At 40.4% G+C, this 23,264-nt stretch overlaps 1 protein-coding gene across 1 annotated transcript in view; it reads left to right on the forward strand.

Annotated features, from left to right (window-relative positions):
- itga11b (integrin, alpha 11b) overlaps positions 1–23,264 on the forward strand; it is a 53,821-nt gene that overhangs the window by 19,861 nt on the left and 10,696 nt on the right. Inside the window, exons 9-20 of the mRNA XM_079858760.1 lie at positions 950–1,112; positions 2,014–2,084; positions 4,748–4,892; positions 6,687–6,835; positions 9,754–9,897; positions 13,923–14,126; positions 14,669–14,799; positions 15,992–16,158; positions 17,126–17,265; positions 18,249–18,359; positions 19,429–19,514; positions 20,659–20,863. Of these exons, the coding sequence (XP_079714886.1) occupies positions 950–1,112; positions 2,014–2,084; positions 4,748–4,892; positions 6,687–6,835; positions 9,754–9,897; positions 13,923–14,126; positions 14,669–14,799; positions 15,992–16,158; positions 17,126–17,265; positions 18,249–18,359; positions 19,429–19,514; positions 20,659–20,863 (1,716 nt within the window). The remainder of the gene's footprint in view (positions 1–949; positions 1,113–2,013; positions 2,085–4,747; positions 4,893–6,686; positions 6,836–9,753; positions 9,898–13,922; positions 14,127–14,668; positions 14,800–15,991; positions 16,159–17,125; positions 17,266–18,248; positions 18,360–19,428; positions 19,515–20,658; positions 20,864–23,264) is intronic.

Raw genomic sequence — 23,264 nt, forward strand, 5'->3', positions numbered from 1 at the left:
GCAATTGACTTTGTACACCGGCGCCTGTATCATTCCTATTTTGCACCCGACGCACAGCGGACTTTTCCCTCCATAGACGCACGTCGGGAAATTAGGGAATGAACTTGCGCTCCCGGGGGCGGTTCAGCGAAAAGAGGCGGCGTGTTCCGGCACAAACGTTCCCTGGTGCTATTTTGCAGTTTCAGAAAACAATTCCGCCACAGACCGGGAGAAACCTCGTCTAAAGTCAGTGGCGCGATATTCAGAGGCTATTTTAAGGGCACATGCTTGGCCATAATGTAGCGTGTGCACAACGCACATACACTTTGCTTCTCTCATCTACACAGACGCAGCAGTTTTGATTTTTGCAAATCATACATTATTACAAGGAAAAATATTAAAACACAAGGGATATCATTGTGGTGTCCATGAAGATGTGAAAAAATAGGCATAAATCTAGCTTACACATTTACCCAAATCATCATACGCCTGTTTAACCGAAGCTAATTTGGGTGTTTCTCCATCCCCAATGTCACTTCTCTGTGTTTTACGGCCCTGACGAGAACGTCGGTCTCCTCGGCTTTGAACCGCATCTGGCAAATCCGCCGTTATAATAGCAATCCGCCATGGAACAAGCGCGCCTGCTCTTAAAGGGAATGTGAGACGATGCTCTGATTGGTTTATTTCACGTTACGCCCAAACCACACCTATGAGTAATGAAGCTACTTCAGACCAACACATTTTAGATTTGCATCGGGCGCAAGAGTCATTTATCCCGCTGGTATAACAGCAACAGCGCCCGAGATCCGCCCACAAAGTTACTTGCGTTTCGTGCTTGATACTTGCGTTTCAGCTCGTTAAAATAGGGCCCAATGTACTTATTATAATAATTACAATAACCTTAACCCTTATATTACCTCGTACTTTCTTTGGTAAGTAAAGTGCGACTGATATTCCAATGCCGTTCCAGGTTCTTGGCTACTATAATCGGCGAGGAATCAATCCTGAAGCTTTTCTGAGGGAAATCAAGTTCATTGCCACTGATCCCGAGGAGAACTTCTTCAGCGTCACTGACGAGTCTGCCCTGAAGGACATCGTTGATGCTCTTGGAGAGAAGATCTTCAGCTTGGAGGGTATAAACTCTGAAATCAGTGAATAAATGTTAAACATAAGCTTAAGCTGTATCTAGAGACCAGAATGCCACAGAAAACCACCAGAACAACATGCTAAAGACCACTCATAAGACTGTAGAAACCACAAATCAACATTTAAACCACTCAGGCCCTGTTAGGCTGGTACTGAGATGCGTTTTGGTCGATCAAATCACAAGTAGACGAGGGAGACGCATTCCTGTTACACCTGATGTTTTAATCCGTCTCTTTTGTCCACTTTCAAACACTTCTGTCCTGATTTCTTCGAGGGGAGGGTCCATGGGCGGCTACATGTTTGGGCTTGTTTAGATCTATTGATCTAATAGACAGATTTGACACAATTTACATATGAACACGACCAGAGACGACGGGAAAGCATACAGAGAGCATCAGCTTACGGAGAGTTTCAGCTCTGACAGACACAAGACCAGCCGAACGCTGTGAGTGTGTGTTAGAAATCAGGAATGGAGAGAGAACATGTGCTTGGTACATTTTTCATCTTCAAACCAAACTTGGGTCCAAAATCCCGTCTGGCTAGCGCGCTTCCCATAATGTTTATGCGTTTGGTCTTTGGTGTCTGTTTGAACACATTCGACCACATGAGCGTTTACACTACGAAAGCAATCCGGTCAAATGCATTTTCAACACCTCTGGAAGTGGTCAAAAGTGGACAAGCTCAAAGTGTTTTAGACCTGTTTTTAGCGTCTTCCAGTTGTGATCTGATCGACCAAAACGCATCTTAATACCAAGTGAACAAGGGCCTCAGAATACCCGATTAACTGCACAGCAACATAAAAACTATAGCATCAGCCACACACAACACATTAGCATCATCACAGTGAATTTTGCACAGTAACACACTCAATTTTTGACTTTTCTGCAGGCACCAACCAGAATGGTACAGCATTTGGTTTGCAGATGTCTCAAGCTGGCTTCTCCACACATATCGTGGAGGTGAGTGCATCTCCATCCATTTCAAGCAGAAGAAATATAAATATTGACAACAGCGCTAATGTGTGGAGAATTATATTAAGTACTCAGTGAGGTGCACGAAATGCTGTTATTTTGCTCTTTGCACTCTGTTGATTGAGTTTGAAGCTCTTGCATTAGCCTGGAGCAGAAACTACGGCATCAGTCAAAATAAAGAGTCATTGAAAGAATGATTTGTTTACCGCTCTGTGCCCATGGGAAAACAAACCTGAGATACATCCTTGTAGGGCCCGACAGAAGCATGAAATGCCACTCTTTCAATTAAAAAAAAGCTAGTTTACGTTTGAAGCTGTTCCACATGCTGTGAGCGGCATGAAAACAGACTTTTTTAAAAGTGAGCGGCATGAAAACAGTCTTCTGAGAGAAGGACTATTTTTCACGGAGGAGAGGGGTTTTAGACCAGGGCCTCTTTTTGTGTTAGATGAAGGACAACTTACCCGGAGAAAAATAACATTTCTTTCATAACTTTCACTGTTGGATCCCAGGAGCTGCTCTTGACAGTGGCAATTCGAGACGGGAGATAACGTCTCGGAAAGATTTTTTCATTCTTGAGGGAACGAGGTCCAGAGAACACATATGGTTTTGCTGAATTACGCTCCTTGAGTGAGGAACCCTCACACAAACACTCTCACACACGTGCCCCTGTGTTTTATGTGCACGCTTGTGCATGTGACTTTATTTGTAAAGAAAGACTTTTGCCTTTTTTTTTTGCTTGTGGCTGTAAATGTTTTTAAAGGAATGACTTTGTTTCGTTTTATAAGGAAAAGACTTCAGTGTCCATCAAGCATGTAGTAAATAAAACCTAATCAGATGGAAATAAAACGTTTGGACGTCAGTTTATTAGCTTGGGCCGGTGACACGGACATGGTATGCTAGTTTTCACTGCTTTTGTTTTGTAAAGAGCTAAAGAGGTGCCAGGCCTCGAAATCACTTGGTTGCAAAACCTTGTGACTTACACTGCTGTCTTCTGTCTTTATTGGTGAAATAGAATAGAAAATTAAATAGAATCTGATTTACTCAATAGGCAACTTGTTTGAATAATAGTTGCAATTGACTCCAACATGCAAAAAAATACAAAGAACACACAAATATTGAGTGAATTTATGATTAACATTTACCTCACATTGTCTACATCTCTAAGCCTGCAATGCATTGTGGGACTGCCTTCTCTGCAAAGGATTCTGCTGCTTTAGATTTTGGATTAAAGAATCTTAGAAAGCAGCATAATTGTAAAATATATATATACATGTATATATCATTATGTGATACATAATGTTGAACATTTCTTTTCAGCCAAATTCCATTAAAGAAATACATTTTGATTAATTAGGATACATTAAAATATTTCAATTTAAAAGGTTAAGCAACAATGTTTTTGGTTGTTTTACCTTTAAATCATCTCCAAGCTTATGATTTGTTTCTGTAGTGATGCTCAAAATGCTTAAATGGATCAATGTTCGGGTTCTTGTTGATGACAATAAAATACTTAATCACTAATACGAAATTCTCATGAAACTCCAGATAGCACGGGCTGATTGGTCCCTAACTCATTCTGCTTGCAATCACATCATTCTCTATAGGACACAGCTGATTGGTTCCTGCTGTATCAGTAGCCAATGAGCTCGCAGCTCAACCTTCAAACGATTGAAACCACTGCCAATTTGTTTAGACATGAATGGTTTTTACTTGTCAGGAACTCATAATTGCGTTATTTCTGACTTGATGAGATCACAACATTATACCTGGTTCCTAGGCATTGTTATGTGATTGCTTGGCAGTCGCTAGTGTATTCTTCATCAACCCACACAATTTGAGGCATCATTCATGTCTTTTGCACAAACCTGTGCGCGACGAGTTAAACGCTGTGAAGTTTAATACTCAGGATTAGGGTTTGTTCAGGGGTTTGCCTTTGCAAGCACCACTAATAAAAGCAAATGGAACAACCCGCAGAGTGTATTGGAGAGAGTTTATTGTGCAAATGTGCCATGGAACGCTGTCAATGTGTCCACGTCGACATTGCATGAGGAAAACTTTGGCAGTGAACGCAGTTTTAGCTCTGTATTCAGACTGCTGCACTCGCTCGCATGCATTCAGGATCAAGCCAGAGAATTTGAATACTAAAATAATACTGAAAACTCTTAAGCAACTGCATTGCAATGAACTGGCAACCACCTACAACTTTCTAGTATTGTGGTATTAGCATCACACATTTAGTTAGTTAGTACTTGATATTCAGTCTTACTCTGAAACAGAACTGGAATAGGACTATGACCAAGCGTATTTGAGTGCAGTGGTGGTATCGGTCAGAAATGGGTTTAAATGCTACAGATGTTAATACAGTGCAGAGTCTTTGGCAGGAGCTCTCAGATCGGTGCGGGAGAGGTTTGGCAAACGCTCGGTTTGCATTCCCTATACCGCTGAAGTCCCTGCCAGGCCGTTTGTCATGATCCTATATTGAATCCTCCCCTTAGGTACATGAACCCAGACCTGATGCAAGACTGTGATGCAAGACTGTGTGCATTTTTTATTGTGTTGTGATTGTGTGTATTTTCCTTTAAAAAAACTAACATATGGTAAAAGGGATTTTTGAATGTGAACAAAAAAAGATGCAAACCATTCTCTTGAAGGATGGGATTCTGGTTGGTGCCGTTGGCGCTTACGACTGGAACGGAGCTGTTCTGAAGGAGACCCGTCACGGTAAAGTCATCCCACCAAAGTCTTCTTACATGAAAGAGTTCCCAGAGGAATTGAAGAACCACGCTGCATATCTGGGTAAGAAAATTAAGCCTAATGAGGATCTGATTCCATGATGGGAAAAAAATGAGTCATTCAAAAACCCTTATGACTTTCTATCTTCTGTGGAACATTAAAGAATAGGTCAAGAATGTTCACTCTATTCTTTACCAGCTTAATTTGTGTATTTGTGTAATTAAAGGGGTGGTTGATTATGATTTCACTTTTCTAACTTTAGTTAGTGTGTAATGTTGCTGTTTGAGCATAAACAACATCTGCAAAGTTACAACGCTCAAAGTTCAAAGCAAAGGGAGATATTTGCTTTTACAGAAATCACTTTTTAAGGACTACAACAAACGGCTGGTTCTCGAGTCTCTCCATCTTTGTCCGAGTCCGTTTTGAACATAAAAGGCTAAAAGTTTTTGAAATTTTCAGTGCATGTGTGTGTGAGGTAAAAGAACAGGAGCTGTGTGGAGCTCCGCCCCCTGTGCCGGGAGCAGCAGCTCATTTGCATTTAAAGGGACAGACACAAAACAATGCCTTTTTGCTCACCCTCAAAAAGTGTCAATTTTAACATGCTATATAAAAATATCTGTGGGGTATTTTGAGCTAAAACTTCACATACACACTCTGGGGACATCAAATACTTATTTTACATCTTGTGAAAAGGGCATTAACCACCCCTTTAAGATGTGCACTAGAGTATATGTCAATGGCATTCATTTTTGCATGCATGCAATGAATAAAATGACCCGTCAAGTTTAAATAGCAGAAAGTGTAAGAGATTTGAGTGCTATGAAGAGGAAGATAAGACTTTAATTTCAGTCTGTTCCTCAAAGAAAGTTATCATATTTCTTACTTGTGTAGTATGGACTAGGGCTGGACAATTAATCTAAAAGTAATCAAAACCGAAATTCAGAGCATCTAACCAACGCAATTTTCCTATGTTGGTAATTTCGCTTTTTTAATCCTGTTAATACTTTTCCCTTAAAAACATACTAGCCTACCGCGTGTGGTCACCCCATCCAGTCAGCGGCTTGGAAGCAACAATGGAGGCGAACTAAAACACAGAGTAAACACATACAAAAAGCGCGCAAGCCCCAAAGCGAGATCACTTTCACATGCGTCCTCACGAAAGTTTGTCAATTGTCGCTGTCCTGCGATTTATCACTAAAGTAGCTTAGAAACTCAACAGTTATAGCATAGATTCCTCTACTTTTGAAGTAACTACAACCTACAGCTTCACAATTTAATAGAGACGGTACGACTAATTCACACACGCAATCGCTCTCTCATTAATGCATTCAAATAAATGTACTCTCTCACTGTGCTAATTTATCTGTATCTGATTTTCAACGAGCGGAAATCTGTAAGAAATGTTATGACCCATAGACAGACACCATAACTTATGAAATTGAGATGTTTGTTCCTTCAAATATTTTTTAAAATCAAAGATAAGAAAATAACTCTTTCAGTAGAAAACGTATCCCACCTTTAATAGTTGAGCATATTTACAGCACAAACATTGTCAGTGAACTATAAGAAGAAGACAAAAAACAAAGCAAAAAACGAAATAATTGTTCATTAATCATAATCGAGGTAAAATGTTCTTTGAGACTTTGATTTTAGGTTATATCATCCAGCCCTAGTATGGACAAATCTTTAATACATCAACTGGCTTAACCAGCAAACTACTTCAGCACCAAACCAGCATAGCAATACATGCTATCTTTCCCTAATGTTCCTCTGCATTGTGCAGTTTTCCATGAAAAAAGTAAATTGACAGATAGCTCATATTTATTTATAATGTATAAATTTGAGAGTTGTTTCTAGGGTACATGGTGTCCTCGGTGGTCTCGGCTCAGTACGGTCAGCTGTACGTCGCTGGAGCCCCTCGATTCAACCACACAGGAAAGGTGGTGATCTTCACCCTGACCAACAGTGGAAACCTCACCATACTGCATTCTCTCTACGGTCAGCAGGTAAAGCCAAGCACACACTACAAGAACGAAGATCACCACACTTTCATGTTTTAAAGAAAGAACTGTGGAAGGTATTTTTACATGGTACTCCAAGGAACTTTCAAGAATACCATGGTACCACCAACCATGGCAGAGCTAAAAAATAAGGCTTACTACAAATGATAAAAAAAAAAAAAAGTATAATTCTTTTTGCAAAGAAATGTTACATTAAAGAAAGAATTTATATCTGTACTGATGCATAAACATAAAAATAAAATGTATTGTTGTTTTGGGGTGGGCCCAGTAAAAATGCAACAAAAACATCAAAACTACTGCCAAAAATATTCTTATTTTTTAATAATGCATAGTAGTATCACAGTACTTTTTGGTACTTTATGCAGGTGCAAAATCGTAGCCACCTGCCTGTTCCCAAAACTCTTATAGTGTGCACACTTGTGAGATACTTTCAGGGCCCTGTTTTAACGATCTGAAACGCAAGTATCAAACGCGAAACGCAAGTAACTTTGTGGGCGGATCTCGGGCGCTGTTGCTATTATACCGGTGGGATAAATGACTCTTGCGCCCGACGCAAATCTAAAATGTGTTGGTCTGAAGTAGCTTCATTACTCATAGGTGTGGTTTGGGCGTAACGTGAAATAAACCAATCAGAGCGACATCTCACATTCCCTTTAAGAGCAGGCGCGCTTGTTCCATGGCGGATTGCTATTATAACGGCGGATTTGCCAGACGCGGTTCACAGTCGAGGAGAGCGGCGTTCTCGTCAGGGCCGTAAAACACAGATAAGTGACGTTGGGGATGGAGAAACACACCCAGATTAGCTTCGGTTAAACAGGCGTATGATAATTTGGGTAAATGTGTAAGATAGATTTATGCCTATTTTTTCACATCTTCATGGACACCACAATGATTTCCCTCGTGTGGAATATTTTTCCTTGTAATAATGTATGATTTGCAAAAATGAAAACTGCTGCGTCTGTGTAGATGAGAGAAGCAAAGTGTGTGTGCATTGTGCACACGTTACATTATGGCCAAGCATGCGCCCTTAAAATAGCCTCTGAATAACGCGCCGCTGACTTTAGTCGAGGTTTCTCCTGGTCAGTGGAGGAATTGTTTTCTGAAACTGCAAAATAGCACCAGGGAACGTTTGTGCCGGAACACGCCTCCTCTTTCCGCTGAACCGCCCCCGGGAGCGCAAGTTCATTCCCTAATTTATCGACGTGCGTCTGTGGAGGGAAAAGTCCGCTGTGCGTGGGTGCAAAATAGGAATGATACATGCGTCGGGGTACAAAGTCAATTGCGCTGGGTGCAAGATAGGGCGTTCAGAGTAGTTGCAGACACTATGATCAATTTCAGAATGGTTTTAAATCTAGCCAAGCAGCCATCAAGTGTGCCTATAGTGTCCTGAGTAACGAAACCGCAACAATGAGCAACTAAATAGTATTATAAGGTGCGTTAAAGTCCTCCTGGAAGGTTCGTTAGGGTTAGTTGTAATTACCATGTCAGGAGCATTCAAAACACTTGGCACCTTTTCGACAAATAAATACCGCAAGATTCTCTACTTGTACAAAATCATGAATAAAGAATGTGGATTGAGAAATTTAACATGCTGTGCTGTAAGCTGAATTGTTATATTCTATTTCGTAACTGTACAAAACAACCAATGAAGTTGCAAGAGAGTGCAAAAAGTCAGAGCAAAAACAGCCCATTTATAATGTTCTTCTCCATCATTTGATAAACTACTGCCATTATCTGCACAAAACGTACACAATCACCTCTTTAAACAAAATTCCATTTACGACCTGCTTTCCACAGATGGTAATAGTGTGATCTCAATTGCACAAGGGAAATAGTGCCGTGTTGTCAATAATCTATAATAGGGCTACTTTGCATGAAATAGTGCATGCAAAAGTAGTGTGTACTTGGCCTAAATGGTGAACATTCTCCTAACTCCTTCCCTAATCCATCTGTCTGCATTTTTCCATCATACCTTCTCTCTCTGAAACGGTGGCGTGTTTGATTAGAGAAGCACATCAGTAGATTAATGCGGACCATGTGTGTGGACAGGAGACGGCATGTGAAGGTCTAGACTCAGTCACCCGCTCCAGATGGGCAGGCGTCTCTATGGCCCATGTGAATCTCATCTGCACGTGTGTGTGTGTGTGTGTGTTTGTGTGTGTGTACGCATGGCCTCCAGTGAATGCACACAATAAACGCTTACTGTTTCAAACGCTGTAGGTCGCCGACCACAACATTCATTTAGCTATCAACCTGTTATGCACCAGACCGTGTGTGTGTGTGTGTGTGTGTGTGTGTTTGTTTGAGAGCCCTTAGGGAAGCACTTAGACGGGAATGTGATAAAGTGTCTCCGGTTTTCTGCCATTTGTAATGTTTTTTTGCGAGTTCAAAACAGCGAGGTAACGGAAGAATATGCTATACAGTGATGCAATAGAAAAAATATATTGTGTGGCTGTTGAAATACAAATAAATATTTATCTGGTTGGTGTGAAATGTTAACTTTAATTAAAATGTCACTTTGGTTGGAGCAAGTCGACCAAGTGCCTTTTCAACAAAAAATACAGCAAAACTTTGAAAACGAAACTGTGAAACGTTTTGGCACGCAATTTATTACATTTCTAAATGCATTGCTTCTCCCATCACACCACATCATTCTGTGGTTCCTCAGATCATCAATCTTGTGACTAAGTGATCAAACTTGAGATTCTCACCAAGTGAATGATAAAACGGGAGTAAAAAAAACACCATTTTACAGGAGAAACATATTGCATTGGCTTGAGGGTGGACTCTTTAGTTGAGAAAGTAGCAGCCATTTAGAAACCAAGCAGAACAGTTGCATACACTATGGCCTAATGTATTTGGATATTAAATGCTGACATGAGTGTGTTTTTGGTGAATTGTAGATTGGGTCCTATTATGGTAGTGAGTTGGCACCGATTGATCTGGATGACGATGGATTGACGGATCTTTTACTTGTTGGAGCTCCCATGTACTTCTACAGAGGGTGGGAGAAAGGCCGAATTTACATCTACACCATCAACTCACAGGTGACAACATAAATGCAACACCATAATGTTATCTCAAAGAATACTTGTGCTCGGAAAGTCTGTTAAACGTAAGTAGCACATGCACCGTTAACAGTAGCCTATCCTACAAGCCTACACCACTTGTTTACGCACCTCACGGTAAATCTACAGCGCCACAGCAAAATACATAATATATTTTTTGTTACCTGAGTGGTGAGTTTGCAGGTTGACTCGAATATGAGGTAAAAAAGATCGTATAATGAGTTGCCCTCCCAAGCTGCACGTAAAAACATGCGCGAATTTAGAAAATTAGGTTGGTTCCCGTGAAACAAGAACTATACCGAGAGTAGTCTGCAAACGAATGACTCTTATGAGCCGGTTCTTTTAATGAGTCATTCAACAGACTCGCAAACGAACTACGGGTTGGTTCGAATCAGTCAGTGCATAAATCCTCCCCTGATTCAATCTGTCAAAGGAGTTTTAGAATCAAAGTATGCCAGAGTGGATGGAGACGAGCGAGCACACGCCGGCCCATTCCCCGCGTGCCTCGCTCTGTCCTAGAGAAACCCCCTCACCGGTCCTGTTCACACAGGCAGACCAGCGCCCCTCTCTGCAAGCGGCAGGTCTCGTATCTTTTGGAGCATCGGACGAGGATGAAGAAAAGGATGACAGCCTTTCCATCGCTGCATCCGAATGCGACGAGTGGGGAGGCTCCGTTTCCGGCCCCGCACCGTCAACACAAGCCTGAGAACCAGCATTGACACAGAGCTTCTCCGCGTGCTAACCAGGGCCGTTGAAGACCTCGGGCTCGAGTGGTCTTTGCCTGAGGAGCCCACGTGCAGAAGGCTAGACGAGTGGTTCCTGCAGGGGCGCCGGCCGGCCCCTCAGCAGAGACCCGCCCCCTTCTTCCCAGAAGTGCACGACGAGCTGACGAAGTCGTGGAAAGTGCCACACTCAGCTCGACTAAAACCTTCCTTCTCCTCAACGCTCTCTACTGTAGGCGGCGCTGTGGAGAAAGGTTACGAGGCGATTCCTCCCCTCGAGGAAGAGGTGGCCGCACACCTCTCCCCACCCACCGCTGCAGGATGGAAAGCCAAAGTGATCTGGCCATTTCCAAATCAGAGCGATCCATGGCTGTATCAAAGCCCTGGCTCCCTGGAAAGCAGCCGACTGGTATCAGTCAAGCATGAGTATGGGTGTGGTTTCAAAAAGTAAAGTGATCTCACAGACACCTCCAACCTAGGTTGGGGGACCCTTTACGAGGGCAGGCCCGTCTCTGGCCTATGGTCAAGTCCGGAGAGGCGCCTACATATAAACTGTTTAGAGATGAGAGAGGTTACTCTATCACTGAAAGCTTTTCTCCCGTATCTGAAAGGCCACCACGTCCTGGTCCGGACGGACAACATGGCAGTGGTGTCCTACATAAATCGCCAGGGCGGTCTCAGGTCGAACAACCTGCACACCATGGCCAAGAGTCTCATTCTATGGACAACGCTCGTTGCCGAACATTTTTCACAAAAAGTAGGGACGTGCTACTCGTGCGACGTATCAAGGATACTCGCCTTCTTGCAAAAGCTCTTGGATGCGTGTCGCACCCCCTCCACGCTCAAAGTGTATGTGGCGGCCATAACAGCATCTCACGCTCTTGTGGCCGGACAATCACTTGGAACAAACGACCTCGTTGTGCACTTCCTTAAAGGGGCAAGGAGGCTTAACCCTCCTCGACCCCCCCTCTGTGCCTATCTGGGACCTCTCCACGGTCCTGGAAGCCATGAAGGGTGCCCCATTTGAGCCGCTTCGGTCTGCGGACCTGAAGCACCTCTCGCTCAAAACCGCTCTCTTACTGGCACTAGCTTCAGTCAAGCGAGTGTGCGATTTGCAAGCGCTATCAGTAAGTGCTTCCTGCCCTGAATTTGGGCCTAACGACTCCAGAGTTGTCCTTAAGCCAAGGTTATGTTCCTAGAGTGCTCTCTCCTCCGTTCAGAGCACAGGTTATTTCGCTAGCAGCTCTTCCCTCGCCAGAGGACGAAAGAGACGCGAATCTACTCTGTCCCGTCAGGGCTCTCAGAGTTAATCTGGAGCATTCTGCCTCGTTCAGACAGTCGGAACAGCTCTTTGTATGCTTTGGCGGCCACACCAAGGGGCTCGCCATCACAAAGCAGAGATTATCGCGCTGGATAGTGAACGCTATTGCGCTGGCTTATGAGTCTGAGGGCCTTCACTGCCCCTTAGGCGTCAGAGCTCATTCCACGAGGGGCATGGCCTCGTCTTGTCCCTCGTCTTGTATTCACAACGAGTACAAATAGCAATGCAGATTAAGACTAGCCGATTTTGACTTGGGACTTTATTGGGAAGCACAGACGAAGCACTTCTATTTGGGTGCAGAGATATCACGCAACACCTGAAATCCGCTATCTCTGCGCCCAAGATATCTGATATCTCTGTGCCCAAGTAGCAGTGCTTTGCCTATTGAATGTCACTTTAGCTTTAATTAAAGATTATTAACCCTCTGATGGTCTTCGTTTAGCAGTCACACTGGGGGCCTTCCCGGTCATAAATGACCGGACACCTAAAAATGAAACTTCCTCCATCCCAGTAAAAACCAATGCAATTTATTTTTGTTCTATAATATTTATTCTTTTTAATTTAGAATTTTGAGACAATTTGATTGAACTTATTAATATTTATGCAATATTTATAGTCCATTTTTTGCCATTGAAAATAATGATTTTTTTTTTTTTTTTTTTTTTAATTCTATGCAGTATTTTCGGGTAAAATAGAGACTAGGCTTTCAGAAAAAAAATAAAATAAAAAAAAATTCATCAATTTATTAATCATAAAATTAAATAAAACATGATATTGCATGGGTTTACCACTAGATGCCTGTATAGCTCTAAATGGAGATGTTTGTGAATTCTAGTTGTTTTTGGACCAAATTACTTACTTTTAAGATGTGGATTGAATGTTTTTTTTTTATTTATTTTTTTAGAAATTCTCAAATAATACTTTTTGCCAAGGTTTATAACATTTTATTAATTATTATTTTAATAATTTTAATAATTATTATATTAATTATTTATACATATATTAATTATAATTATTAATTATGTTATGTTTTTCACTCTTGATGTTTTAGAGCTTCACCCCTTCATTGCTGAGCATTTTTTTTCTGCATCGTGGCTGATTTGTAGAGAATTTTTGTGTTTTTGTCAATTTCCCATTCATTTCCTATGGGGGTAATTTTGACTGAAGACCAAAATCATAACTAATTTTTTTACGACCACTTAGCATGCTCGGATCATGAACTCAATTTTTTTGTGTGTTCACATACCTAATGCCAGAAAAGTCACCAAGTTTCGTAACATTCTGATGAAGCTGTGATTTTTAAAAATTCAAAACAGATTTTTGTAATCTGAATTTATTGGTGTGTATGTGTATAAACGTGTGTTTGTATGTGTGTGTGTGTGGGTGGGTGTGAATTTTTTGCACTCTTGATGTTGTAGAGTGTCACCCCTTTACTGTGGTGTACTTTTTTTTTAGAATCGTGTCCGATTTGTAGATTGTACAGACAAAAATTCAGAGAATTTTTGTGTTTTTGTAAATTTCCCATTCATTTCCTCTGGGTCGGTCATTTTTGACCGAAGACCACGAAAGGGACTATTTTTTTTACGGCCACTTAGCATGCTCGGATCATGACCTCAATTTTTTTTTGTATTCACATACCTAATCCCAGAAAAGTCACCAAGTATCATAACCTTCCGATGAAGCTGTGATTTTTAAAAATTCAAAACAGAAAATTATTCGGTCAGAAGTGACCGAAGACCATCAGAGGTATGAATGTTGTAGGCTATATTTCTGAAGTATTGGGAAGACTAGGTAAATAAACTAAATATATAGTATACAGTTTGATGATTGAACCAGAAGATTATTTTGTCAAAAAACGAACCAAACTTGTGAGATGACAGCATTACGAGGTCATACATGCTATAGTATTCCATTCTGAACACAGCTATGTTCTTGTATTTCTCTCTCTCTTTATTCTACAGGGCTCTTTTATAGCAGATGGGACTCTTGGACCATCAGAACAGGCCCATGATTCTCGTTTTGGTGCGGCTATGTCCGCCCTTCCGGACTTGAATGGTGACGGCTTCAGTGAACTGGTAGTGGGAGCGCCACTGGAAGACAATCACAAAGGAGCTATCTATCTCTTCTATGGCCGACAAAAAAGCATCCAACCCAAATACAAACAGGTAAGACTCAGCTGAGTCACTGATTTTACTTTATTAGAAGCCTTTCCAGTAATGCCAAAATACAAAAACATAAGAACAGGTATGACCTTTTGCACCTTCCCAGCTAACAGGGAAACATTTTTTCTTATGTGTATTTATGTGCTGATGTATATGTACTGTGGAGTCAGAGACAACTTTCCACAACGTGGATAATTAAGTAAAGTAGAGTTCTCAGAACTGTGGCCAACGTTCTGACAAGGTTCTGAACAAAATTCTTCCAGTGATGTTAATAGAATGTTCGTTCAAAGTTATCTGGTGTTTGGAATGTTCAGAGAACATTCAAAAGTAACATTCCCATAATGTTTTTAGAATTATAAAATGGAATGTTTCCTTAAAATTTGCATAACTAAGGAACAACTTTAAAAAACAAAACAAAAAAACCTAGATGTTTTGAACGTTCAGAGAATGTTTTGAAATAATGTTTTTTTGGTAACATTAGTAAAAATATTCTGTGTTACCTGGGTTATTTCCGCACTTTGAATGTTTCTCGCCCTCGATCTCAGAGGATAGCCGGTGGTGACGTCTCTCCAGGTCTCCGTTATTTCGGCCGCAGTGTTCATGGGATGATGGATGTAAATGGAGATGAGCTCATAGATCTGTCTGTGGGCTCTTTAGGGGCTGCAGTTCTGCTTTGGTGAGTTGGCACTATCACCAGTGTTGGGGAAAGTTACTTTGAAAAGTAATGCATTACAATACTCCCTTAAAAAGTAACTAATTGCATTACTTAGTTACTTTTTAAGAAAAGTAATTACTTTAGCGGTACTTTTTTCCCACCTGGGCTGGGCTTGTTTTTTGTTTTGTTTTTTATATAAAAAAAAGTTCTATCTTTGGGCAAATGTAAAGACCCTTTTACACCAAAAGTGAAATGATAAGCCTCAGGCTGAAGGAAACACGTGTACAGTAGAGGCGCCGCTCAAGCAAACCTGCCATTCTGGATAACAGAAGAATAGGATGCAGGAGAAGAAAGTTTAACACTTACTTCACCAATAAAAACTAAAAGTAAATTACTTTAAATAAAAAATAAATAAATAATCTTAAATCATTTTTGCTTATGGTTTGGTATGACAAGTACATTGGTCAATAAAGTGAGATTAAATGCATAAAATATTTGTTTTCTTTAACATATTTAATTATTGGAGGTTTGTTAGTACTCTGATTTAGCATTTTACTGATTTTATTCATTTTGAAGAATCCTGCTGAATCTGTTTTTTGTGCAAGTACTAATGCAAATGCTCGCTCACATTTAGTCTAGCTAACCATCATGTCTACACACGACGCTTCTGCACTTACGACTTGTCTCAACATGAGGACAGGAGAGCTGTCAGTCAATAAATGGGAAAACAAAGTAACTTGCGTTACTTATTTGAAAAGTAACTCAGATATTTTGTTGTAAATTTTAAAAGTAATGCATTACTTTACAAGTTACTTGAAAAAGTAATCTTATTACGTAACTCTGATTACGTAACTCAAGTTACTTGAAAAAGTAATCTGATTACATAACTCAAGTTACTTGAAAAGTAATCTGATCACGTAACTCAAGTTACTTGAAAAAGTAATCTGATTACATAACTCAAGTTACTTGATTACGTAACTCAAGTTACTTGAAAAAGAAATCTGATTACATAACTCAAGTTACTTGAAAAAGTAATTTGATTACGTAACTCAAGTTACTTGAAAAAGTAATCTGATTACATAACCCAAGTTACTTGTAATGGGTTACCCCCAACACTGCTATTCACATTAGGAGAAACAAAGATGATACACAATTGAAATATAACGGAGAACTCCATTAAGACAGTTTTATCCCTTCACGTGTTTTCGAACAGGTCTCGCAGTGTTGTCCGTGTGGGGATCAGCGTTAATTTTGAGCCTTCAAAAATCAATGTTTTTAATAAAGACTGCATCCGAGGAGGCCGAGAGGTGTCATGTATGGTGGCCAACGTTTGCCTGAACGTCACGGCACGGACACCGATGATGAATCCAAAGAAAGTCGGTATGTAACGTGATATCCATCAGCGAACCTGAAAATGACTGACCAATCAGAGGGCTGAATGATAAAAGCACACTTGTTGTATTTTCCAGTGTCCTGTGCCTGTGTGTAATCTCTTTCAGATGTTGCCACGAAAGGCCACTCCTTAATATTAGAACAGTTTTTCCTAATGCATAAAAGCCTCAGGCCAGAGAGAAAACACTTTAATCCCGGCATTTAGAGAGAAAAGCCTGTGGAAACCATCATAAAACTGTGTCAGGCTTCCCCTTCGTTTCCCATCTGGAACTTATAAGATCAGGTCTTGAGGGTCAAGCATGCACTTAAACTGAGTCATAGACAATATTCATCTCTTCATCAAACGAGATTTAATGGCCATATTTTCACACTTATGTTAAAATATGGTAACACTTTACAATGAGGTTAAATAGTTAACATTAGTTAATGTATTAACTAACATGAACTAACAATGAGCAATACATTTGTTACAGTATTTATTAATCTTTGTTAGTTAATAAAAATCCATTTTTCATGTTAGTTCACAGTGCATTAACTAATGTTAACAAATGCAACCTTTGATTTTAATAATGTCTTAGTAAATGTTTAAATTAATATTAACTAAGAAGATTAATAAATGCTGAAGAAGTATTGTTCATTCTTAGTTCATGTTAACTAATGAACCTTATTGTAAAGTGTTAACATATATATTTTTCATTCTCAGCATTTCTGTGTTGTTTTCCAGTACAAATATCTAAACATTCGCCAATTTTCTACTTGCGTTGCATTGTTACAATGTTGGTAGTATATGAATAAATGACCAATGTTTACTTGTTTATTATTAGATATTTGTACTGGAAAACAAGACAAGAATACTGAGGAAGAGCATCATTTCTTGCAGTGTAGAAACTGAGATGTTGTTGTTGTGGACACTGAGATGTTGTCGTCGACACTGAGATGTTGTCTTTCTGCTCAGCACTGAGGTACAGCTTTGGTTTCGAGGAGAATGGATATTTCTCCAGAGTCGTGTTAGACGGCACAGAAGACCCTCAGCCCAGAGACGTCACCCTGAGACCGGACTCAAAACACTGCCAGCAAGTGTATTTCCACGTTCATGTGAGACACTTTCTGTACATCTCATCATCTTCATCTATTTAAGCTTAAATTATTTAATTTTTATGTGAGCAAAAGAAAGAGTGGAGTGAGACGAGAGACATGACACTATAACTACACTAAGTCAAATTAATAGGTTTATTCAATAAGGATCCATTAAATTGAGAAAAAGTTACAGTAAAGACATTTATAATATTACAAAATATTTCTGTTTCAAACAAATTCTTGTTCTCTTCAACGTTCTATTCATCAAAGAATTCCAAAAGAAAAAGCAGCACAACTGTTTTCAACACTGATAATAATCAGAAATGTTTCTTGAGCATCAAATCATCATATTAGAATGATTGAAGGATCATGTGACACTGAAGACTGGAGTAATGATGCTGAAAATTCAGCTTTGATCACAGGAATAAATTATATCTTATTCACATAGAAAACAGATATTTTAAATTGTAATAATATTTCACAATTTGTAAGAAAATACAGTTAGTGAAAATGTATGAAATTTAAACAAATGGGATTTATTGATGATAAATATATAAAGCTGGGTAACACTTTATTTTACAGTGTCCTTGTTACATATTTTACATGTACTTACCATAGTAATAACAGTAAATAAGGCATAATTACATGCAACTAACCCTCAACCAAACCCTAACCCTATAGTAAGTACATGTTGTTAAATAATATTACTCAGTACTTAAATATATAATTACACTGTAACAATGACACCTTAAAATAAAGTGTAACCTAAAGCTGTTTATAGTGTATTTAAAATGCATTCAATGTATTAGTACTATCACAGAAATATGACATGTTTCATGCTTCAATGACTGACAAATATGCACCACATTAAGTTTATTAGATTGTTTATGCAAATACTGTGTAATCCAAATGGACATTTTATATGCAATTCATCTTTATTTAAGGCCTAAATATTTGTTGAGTGCAGTGTGTTTTGAAACCGAAATGTGTTGTTTACACAGGAAGTGACAGACTACTCTCGACCCGTGATCTTCACTGTCAACGCCGGCCTGCAGAACACAGAAGAAGGGCCGGTTCTGGACGACGGATGGCCGACCAGTCTGCAAGCAGAGGCGAGACAGACCAAACCGCTCACACTAAATGCGTCTCTATATCAATTTATACGCGGAAATGAGTTTTTACGTGCATATGCCTGGGTAGGTTTAGTAGTGGTGTGGGGTACGTGTGTATTATACATTTGGGTAGGATTAGTGGTGTGGGGTGTGTATTACACGCAATAAAGTGTGAATCATATGCACGTAAAAACTCATTTTCGCGTATAAATTGCACGATAAACACAATGCCAGATTGATAACTTAGGTAACACTTCACAATAAGGTTCATTAGTTAACATTAGTTAACTACATTAGTTAACATGAACTAAGAATGAACAATACTCCTATAGAATTTATTAATCTTAGTTAATATTAATTTCAACATTTACTAATACATTATTAAAATCAAATGTTGTATTTGTTAACAGTAGTTAATGCACTGTGAACTAACATGCACAAACACTGAACAGCTTTATTTTCATTAACTAACATTAACAAAGATTAATAAATACAGTAACAATTGTATTGCTCTGTTAGTTCATGTTAGTTAAAACATTAAAGCAACACTATGTAACATTTTTTACCTTAAAATAATGTTTCCAAAATCGTTTCAGTGGTTCATCAAGTCGTAACACTTCTGCATTGGCTTTGCGTTCCTTTATCTGCTATAACCACACTATGTAAGATTGCCAGATCGGGTCGCGTTTCTGTAGTTCGAATGAGACATAAGAAAACTACAAATTTGACTTGCTTTACGGCAAGCGTTACAACAGTCATTATTTTGTTTTTCTTCGTTTCTGATGTCGCAATACATCATACTTTCATAAAATCATGCAACATACTGTACCTTGTCTGTGGACATCGTTCATTCCAGTGCCAGTGCTGGATAAACAACGAGCGTGCGACAGTATGCTAAATTATTTACGACAGCGGTAATGGACAATTCCGCTTCCAACCTGTAGGGGGACCGAAGAGGAAAAGTTCCATAGTGTTGCTTTAACTAATGTTAACTAATGAACCTTATTGTAAAGCGTTACCAAAACTTCTTTGTCTTGCATTCTTCTAAAATCTCTCTCTCTCTCTTTAGCTTCCGTTCTGGAACGGTTGTGATAATGACGATCAGTGTGTTCCCAACCTCGTCTTGCAGAGCAGCTCTGACTTATTAGATCGCAGGTTTGTCCTCACACACACTTTTGCTTTCCTCACACATTGAAACACACACTTTTAAAGGGAATGGGAAATTACACTCTGATTGGTTTATTGCATGTTACGCCCAAAACACACCCATTCCTCATTAAGAGAATAGGGACGACCCTTTTAGACCATGCACCGGGAGCGCCGACCATTTTTCCTGTCGTAAAAGTAGTACTAGTAAACTATTAACTAGTAAAAGTGGATTCGGACACGCACTAATGCTGGGGACACACTTAAAGGAGAACTCCGGTCAATTTTAACATTGAGCTCATTTTTTGTACATTTGGAGTGCTGTCAATACAGAGAACAACGACAAAAATCGGTGTTGCCTACACCGTGTTATTCTATTTTTAAAATTTGCACCCTGTTGACTTCAATGGGGCAAGTACTAAACCTGCTTTTAGCCTCTTAACATCCTTGATGTGTCATTACAAGTGCACAGAAAATGTGAGTGATTCCTTCAGAGTGAACACGAGTGAATCTGACTGCAGTAGATGTGAAAGATATGTATAAAAATGATGTTATTTAAGCCAGCACAAATACCTGTGTTTACATCCTGTTTTCGGTTGAAGTCCAAAGTAGTCGATTGCCGAGTTCACACGCATAGGTTTAGTTACCTATGATCACGCGCGTGAACTCGGCAATCGACTACTTTGGACTTCAACCGAAAACAGGATGTAAACACAGGTATTTGTGCTGGCTTAAATATTTGCTACAAGTATTTGCTCATGCTCCGCCCACGACCGCTGACGGACTGTCCCGGATTAGAATATTTCTCGAATTAGCATATTTCCGCCCTCAGCCATTTGTATACTGTACGCCAAGGCATCTTGTGTCAACACCCCCCATGGAAGAGAGGTGGGGGGGGGGGGCTGCTCAGTTGCTCATTATCATTTAAAGAGACACGCACTGAAACGGGGCGCTGTAAACAGAGCTGTTTTTGAGAGGAATTTTATCCAAAGTATGTTACAAACTTTACATGAAGACCCTAAAGAATCATCCCAACTTGTGGAAACTGGGCATCCCCTTAAGTGTGTCCCCGGCTTAAGTGCACTTGCGCCGTGCGCTTTAGACCATGCGCTTAGATCGTTAAAATAGGGCCCTGTGTCTCTGTGTGTTTCAGGCAGTTCTGCGTGCGCAGCGAGCGCTCCTCGTGGCCGGTGTGTGTTCATCAGAGAGCGAGAGCGAGTAATGAGCGCATGGTGGAGGCCAGCCGGAGGAAAGTCCTGGTCGAGGCGCGTTTGGAGAACCGAGGAGAGAACGCGTACGGCACGGTCCTGCACCTCACGCATTCTCCAAACCTCCAGTTCTCCAGTCTGGTGGTGAAGGTTCGTCTGATCCCATTCCTAGAGTCAAGTCAAGTCACCTTTATTTATATAGCGCTTTTTACAATACAGATTGCGAAGAAAGGCGAAAAATGTGACAGTGACGAGGAACCAAAACTCCATCAGTGACAGAATGGAGAAAAAACCTTGAGAGAAGCCAGACTCAGCCTGTTACGAACTGCTCTGAGACAAGAAGGTTGAGATCCAAATGCAGTGTTTATTGAACAGGGTAATCCAAAGACGTAATCCAAAGTACAGGCAGGGTCAAACACAGGCAGGCAAGTCCATACAAACAAACACAACAAGGCAAAAGAGTAATCCACGGAACAGGCAAGAAATCCAAATACTAAGAGACATGAAACCAGGAAGAATGCTCGGAACTGCAGTGTAACACTAAACAAGACTTCGCAGAGAATGAATGAGAAACCCAGGCTTATATGGGGTGAGCTAAACAAGACAATGAGACACAGGTGAATGTGATAATGGAGGAAGAGTGCAGGCAGTGAGTTATGGGAAATGTAGTTTGTGAGGGAATGGCATTAGTCTGGTGTGGAGTGCCCTCTGGTGGCTCTCAAGGGCACTCCAGCTGGTGACCGTTACACAGTCGCTCAGTTCTCCTCTGGCCAACAAACGAACACTGTATGATTATGAGTTTTATTAGTTACTAATTACGAATTTTTCTAGTTTTAGAGCTTCCGAACAAATCTTTGGGGTTTGGACTGATGGGGCAGTGAACCCGAGGTTACCCCGTGAGTCAGTCCTAGAGCTCCTCCTGTCTATTGGAGACGTCCGATAGATTTCTTAGGTTTATCTATGTATCATATATTTACTCTTTTATAACGGTATCATTTTTATATCAATTTTAATTCCTTTTATAACTGTTTTAACTTTCCTTGCTTTTATTTTGTGATTATTTTAATTCCTTTCTGTGTAAAGCACTTTGAATTGCCGTAGTGTATGAAATGTGCTATAAAAATAAACTTGCCTTGCCTTGATCCGAGTCTCAGCCCGAGCTTCACCTGTATTTATGAGGGTTTAGTGCGTTAAAGAAGGACTTTAAACATGAGATGGAAGGAGTTGCTGATAAAAAGGGAAAGGGAAACCATGAGTCTGTGTGTGTGGATCTGTTCCAGAACCCAGGAAATTCCTAAATGACTTCATACCTATCTAAAAAAAATGTGTTTTAAAAATGGTGCCGTTAAGCAATGTTTTCTGTACGTTCAAAACGTTTTTTAAATGTTTTTTCTTGGTTGTGTGAACGTTAAGGGAACATTCCATTTTGCAAACATTATGGGATTGTTACTTTTAAATGTAACTTATGAACATTCCGAAACAAGTAGCAACATGTAAAATTGTAGGACGAACATCCAACTGAAATGTTTCAGAATTTTTTTTGTGCTAGAACATTATTGAAGACCAGATAACTTTGAACGAATGTTCTTTTAACATTACTGGAAGAACGTTTGTTCATAAATAAGAACATTATGATTTAGTTGGGAGCATTCCCTGTTAGCTGGCAGTATCATAATCTCAATGGAAACAACACAATTGCCCTAGAGGAAATGTTATTGCCCATTCAAAGGTTGCTCATTCATGCTTCAGGAGTGTTTCAATGAAGGCGGTGGTTCTCAATCAGGGCTTATTGAAATAAGCCGAAACTAGTTTTAAAATAAGCTAAAACAGCTGAAATAATAATTGCTGAAACTAAGCAAAACTAATGTTACTCACATATGGAGCAGAAGCAACACAACCTCGGCGTCCGTTTCCCTTCTTTTTCCAGTGATATACTGCTGATTGACTCACTCTCTCCTCCCCCATCATGGGTGGACACGCCCCCTATTGCTGATTGGCTCACTCTCTCCTCCCCCATAATGAGTGGACACGCCCCCTTACTGCTGATTGGCTCATTCTCTCCTCCCCCATCATGAGTGGACACGCCCCCTACGGCTGATTAGCTCATTCTCTCTTCCCCCATCATGAGTGGACACACCCCCTATGGCTGATTGGCTCACTCTCTCCTCCCCCATCATGAGTGGACACGCCCCCTACAGCTGATTGGCTCATTCTCTCCTCCCCCATCATGAGTGAACACACCCCCTAGTGCTGATTAGCTCACTCTCTCTTCCCCCATCATGAGTGAACACACCCCCCTACTGCTGATTGGCTCACTCTCTCCTCCCCAATCATGAGTGGACACACCCCCTACTGCTGATTGGCTCACTCTCTCCTCCCCCATCATGAGTGGACACGCCTCCTACAGCTGATTGGCTCACTCTCTCCTCCCACATCATGAGTGGACACGCCCCCTATTGCTGATTGGCTCACTCTCTCCTCCCCCATCATGAGTGGACACACCCCTACTGCTGATTGGCTCACTCTCTCCTCCCCCATCATGAGTGGACAC

This window comes from Squalius cephalus, assembly GCF_949319135.1.
Source record: "Squalius cephalus genome assembly, chromosome: 23".
Taxonomy (NCBI): Eukaryota; Metazoa; Chordata; class Actinopteri; order Cypriniformes; family Leuciscidae; genus Squalius; species Squalius cephalus.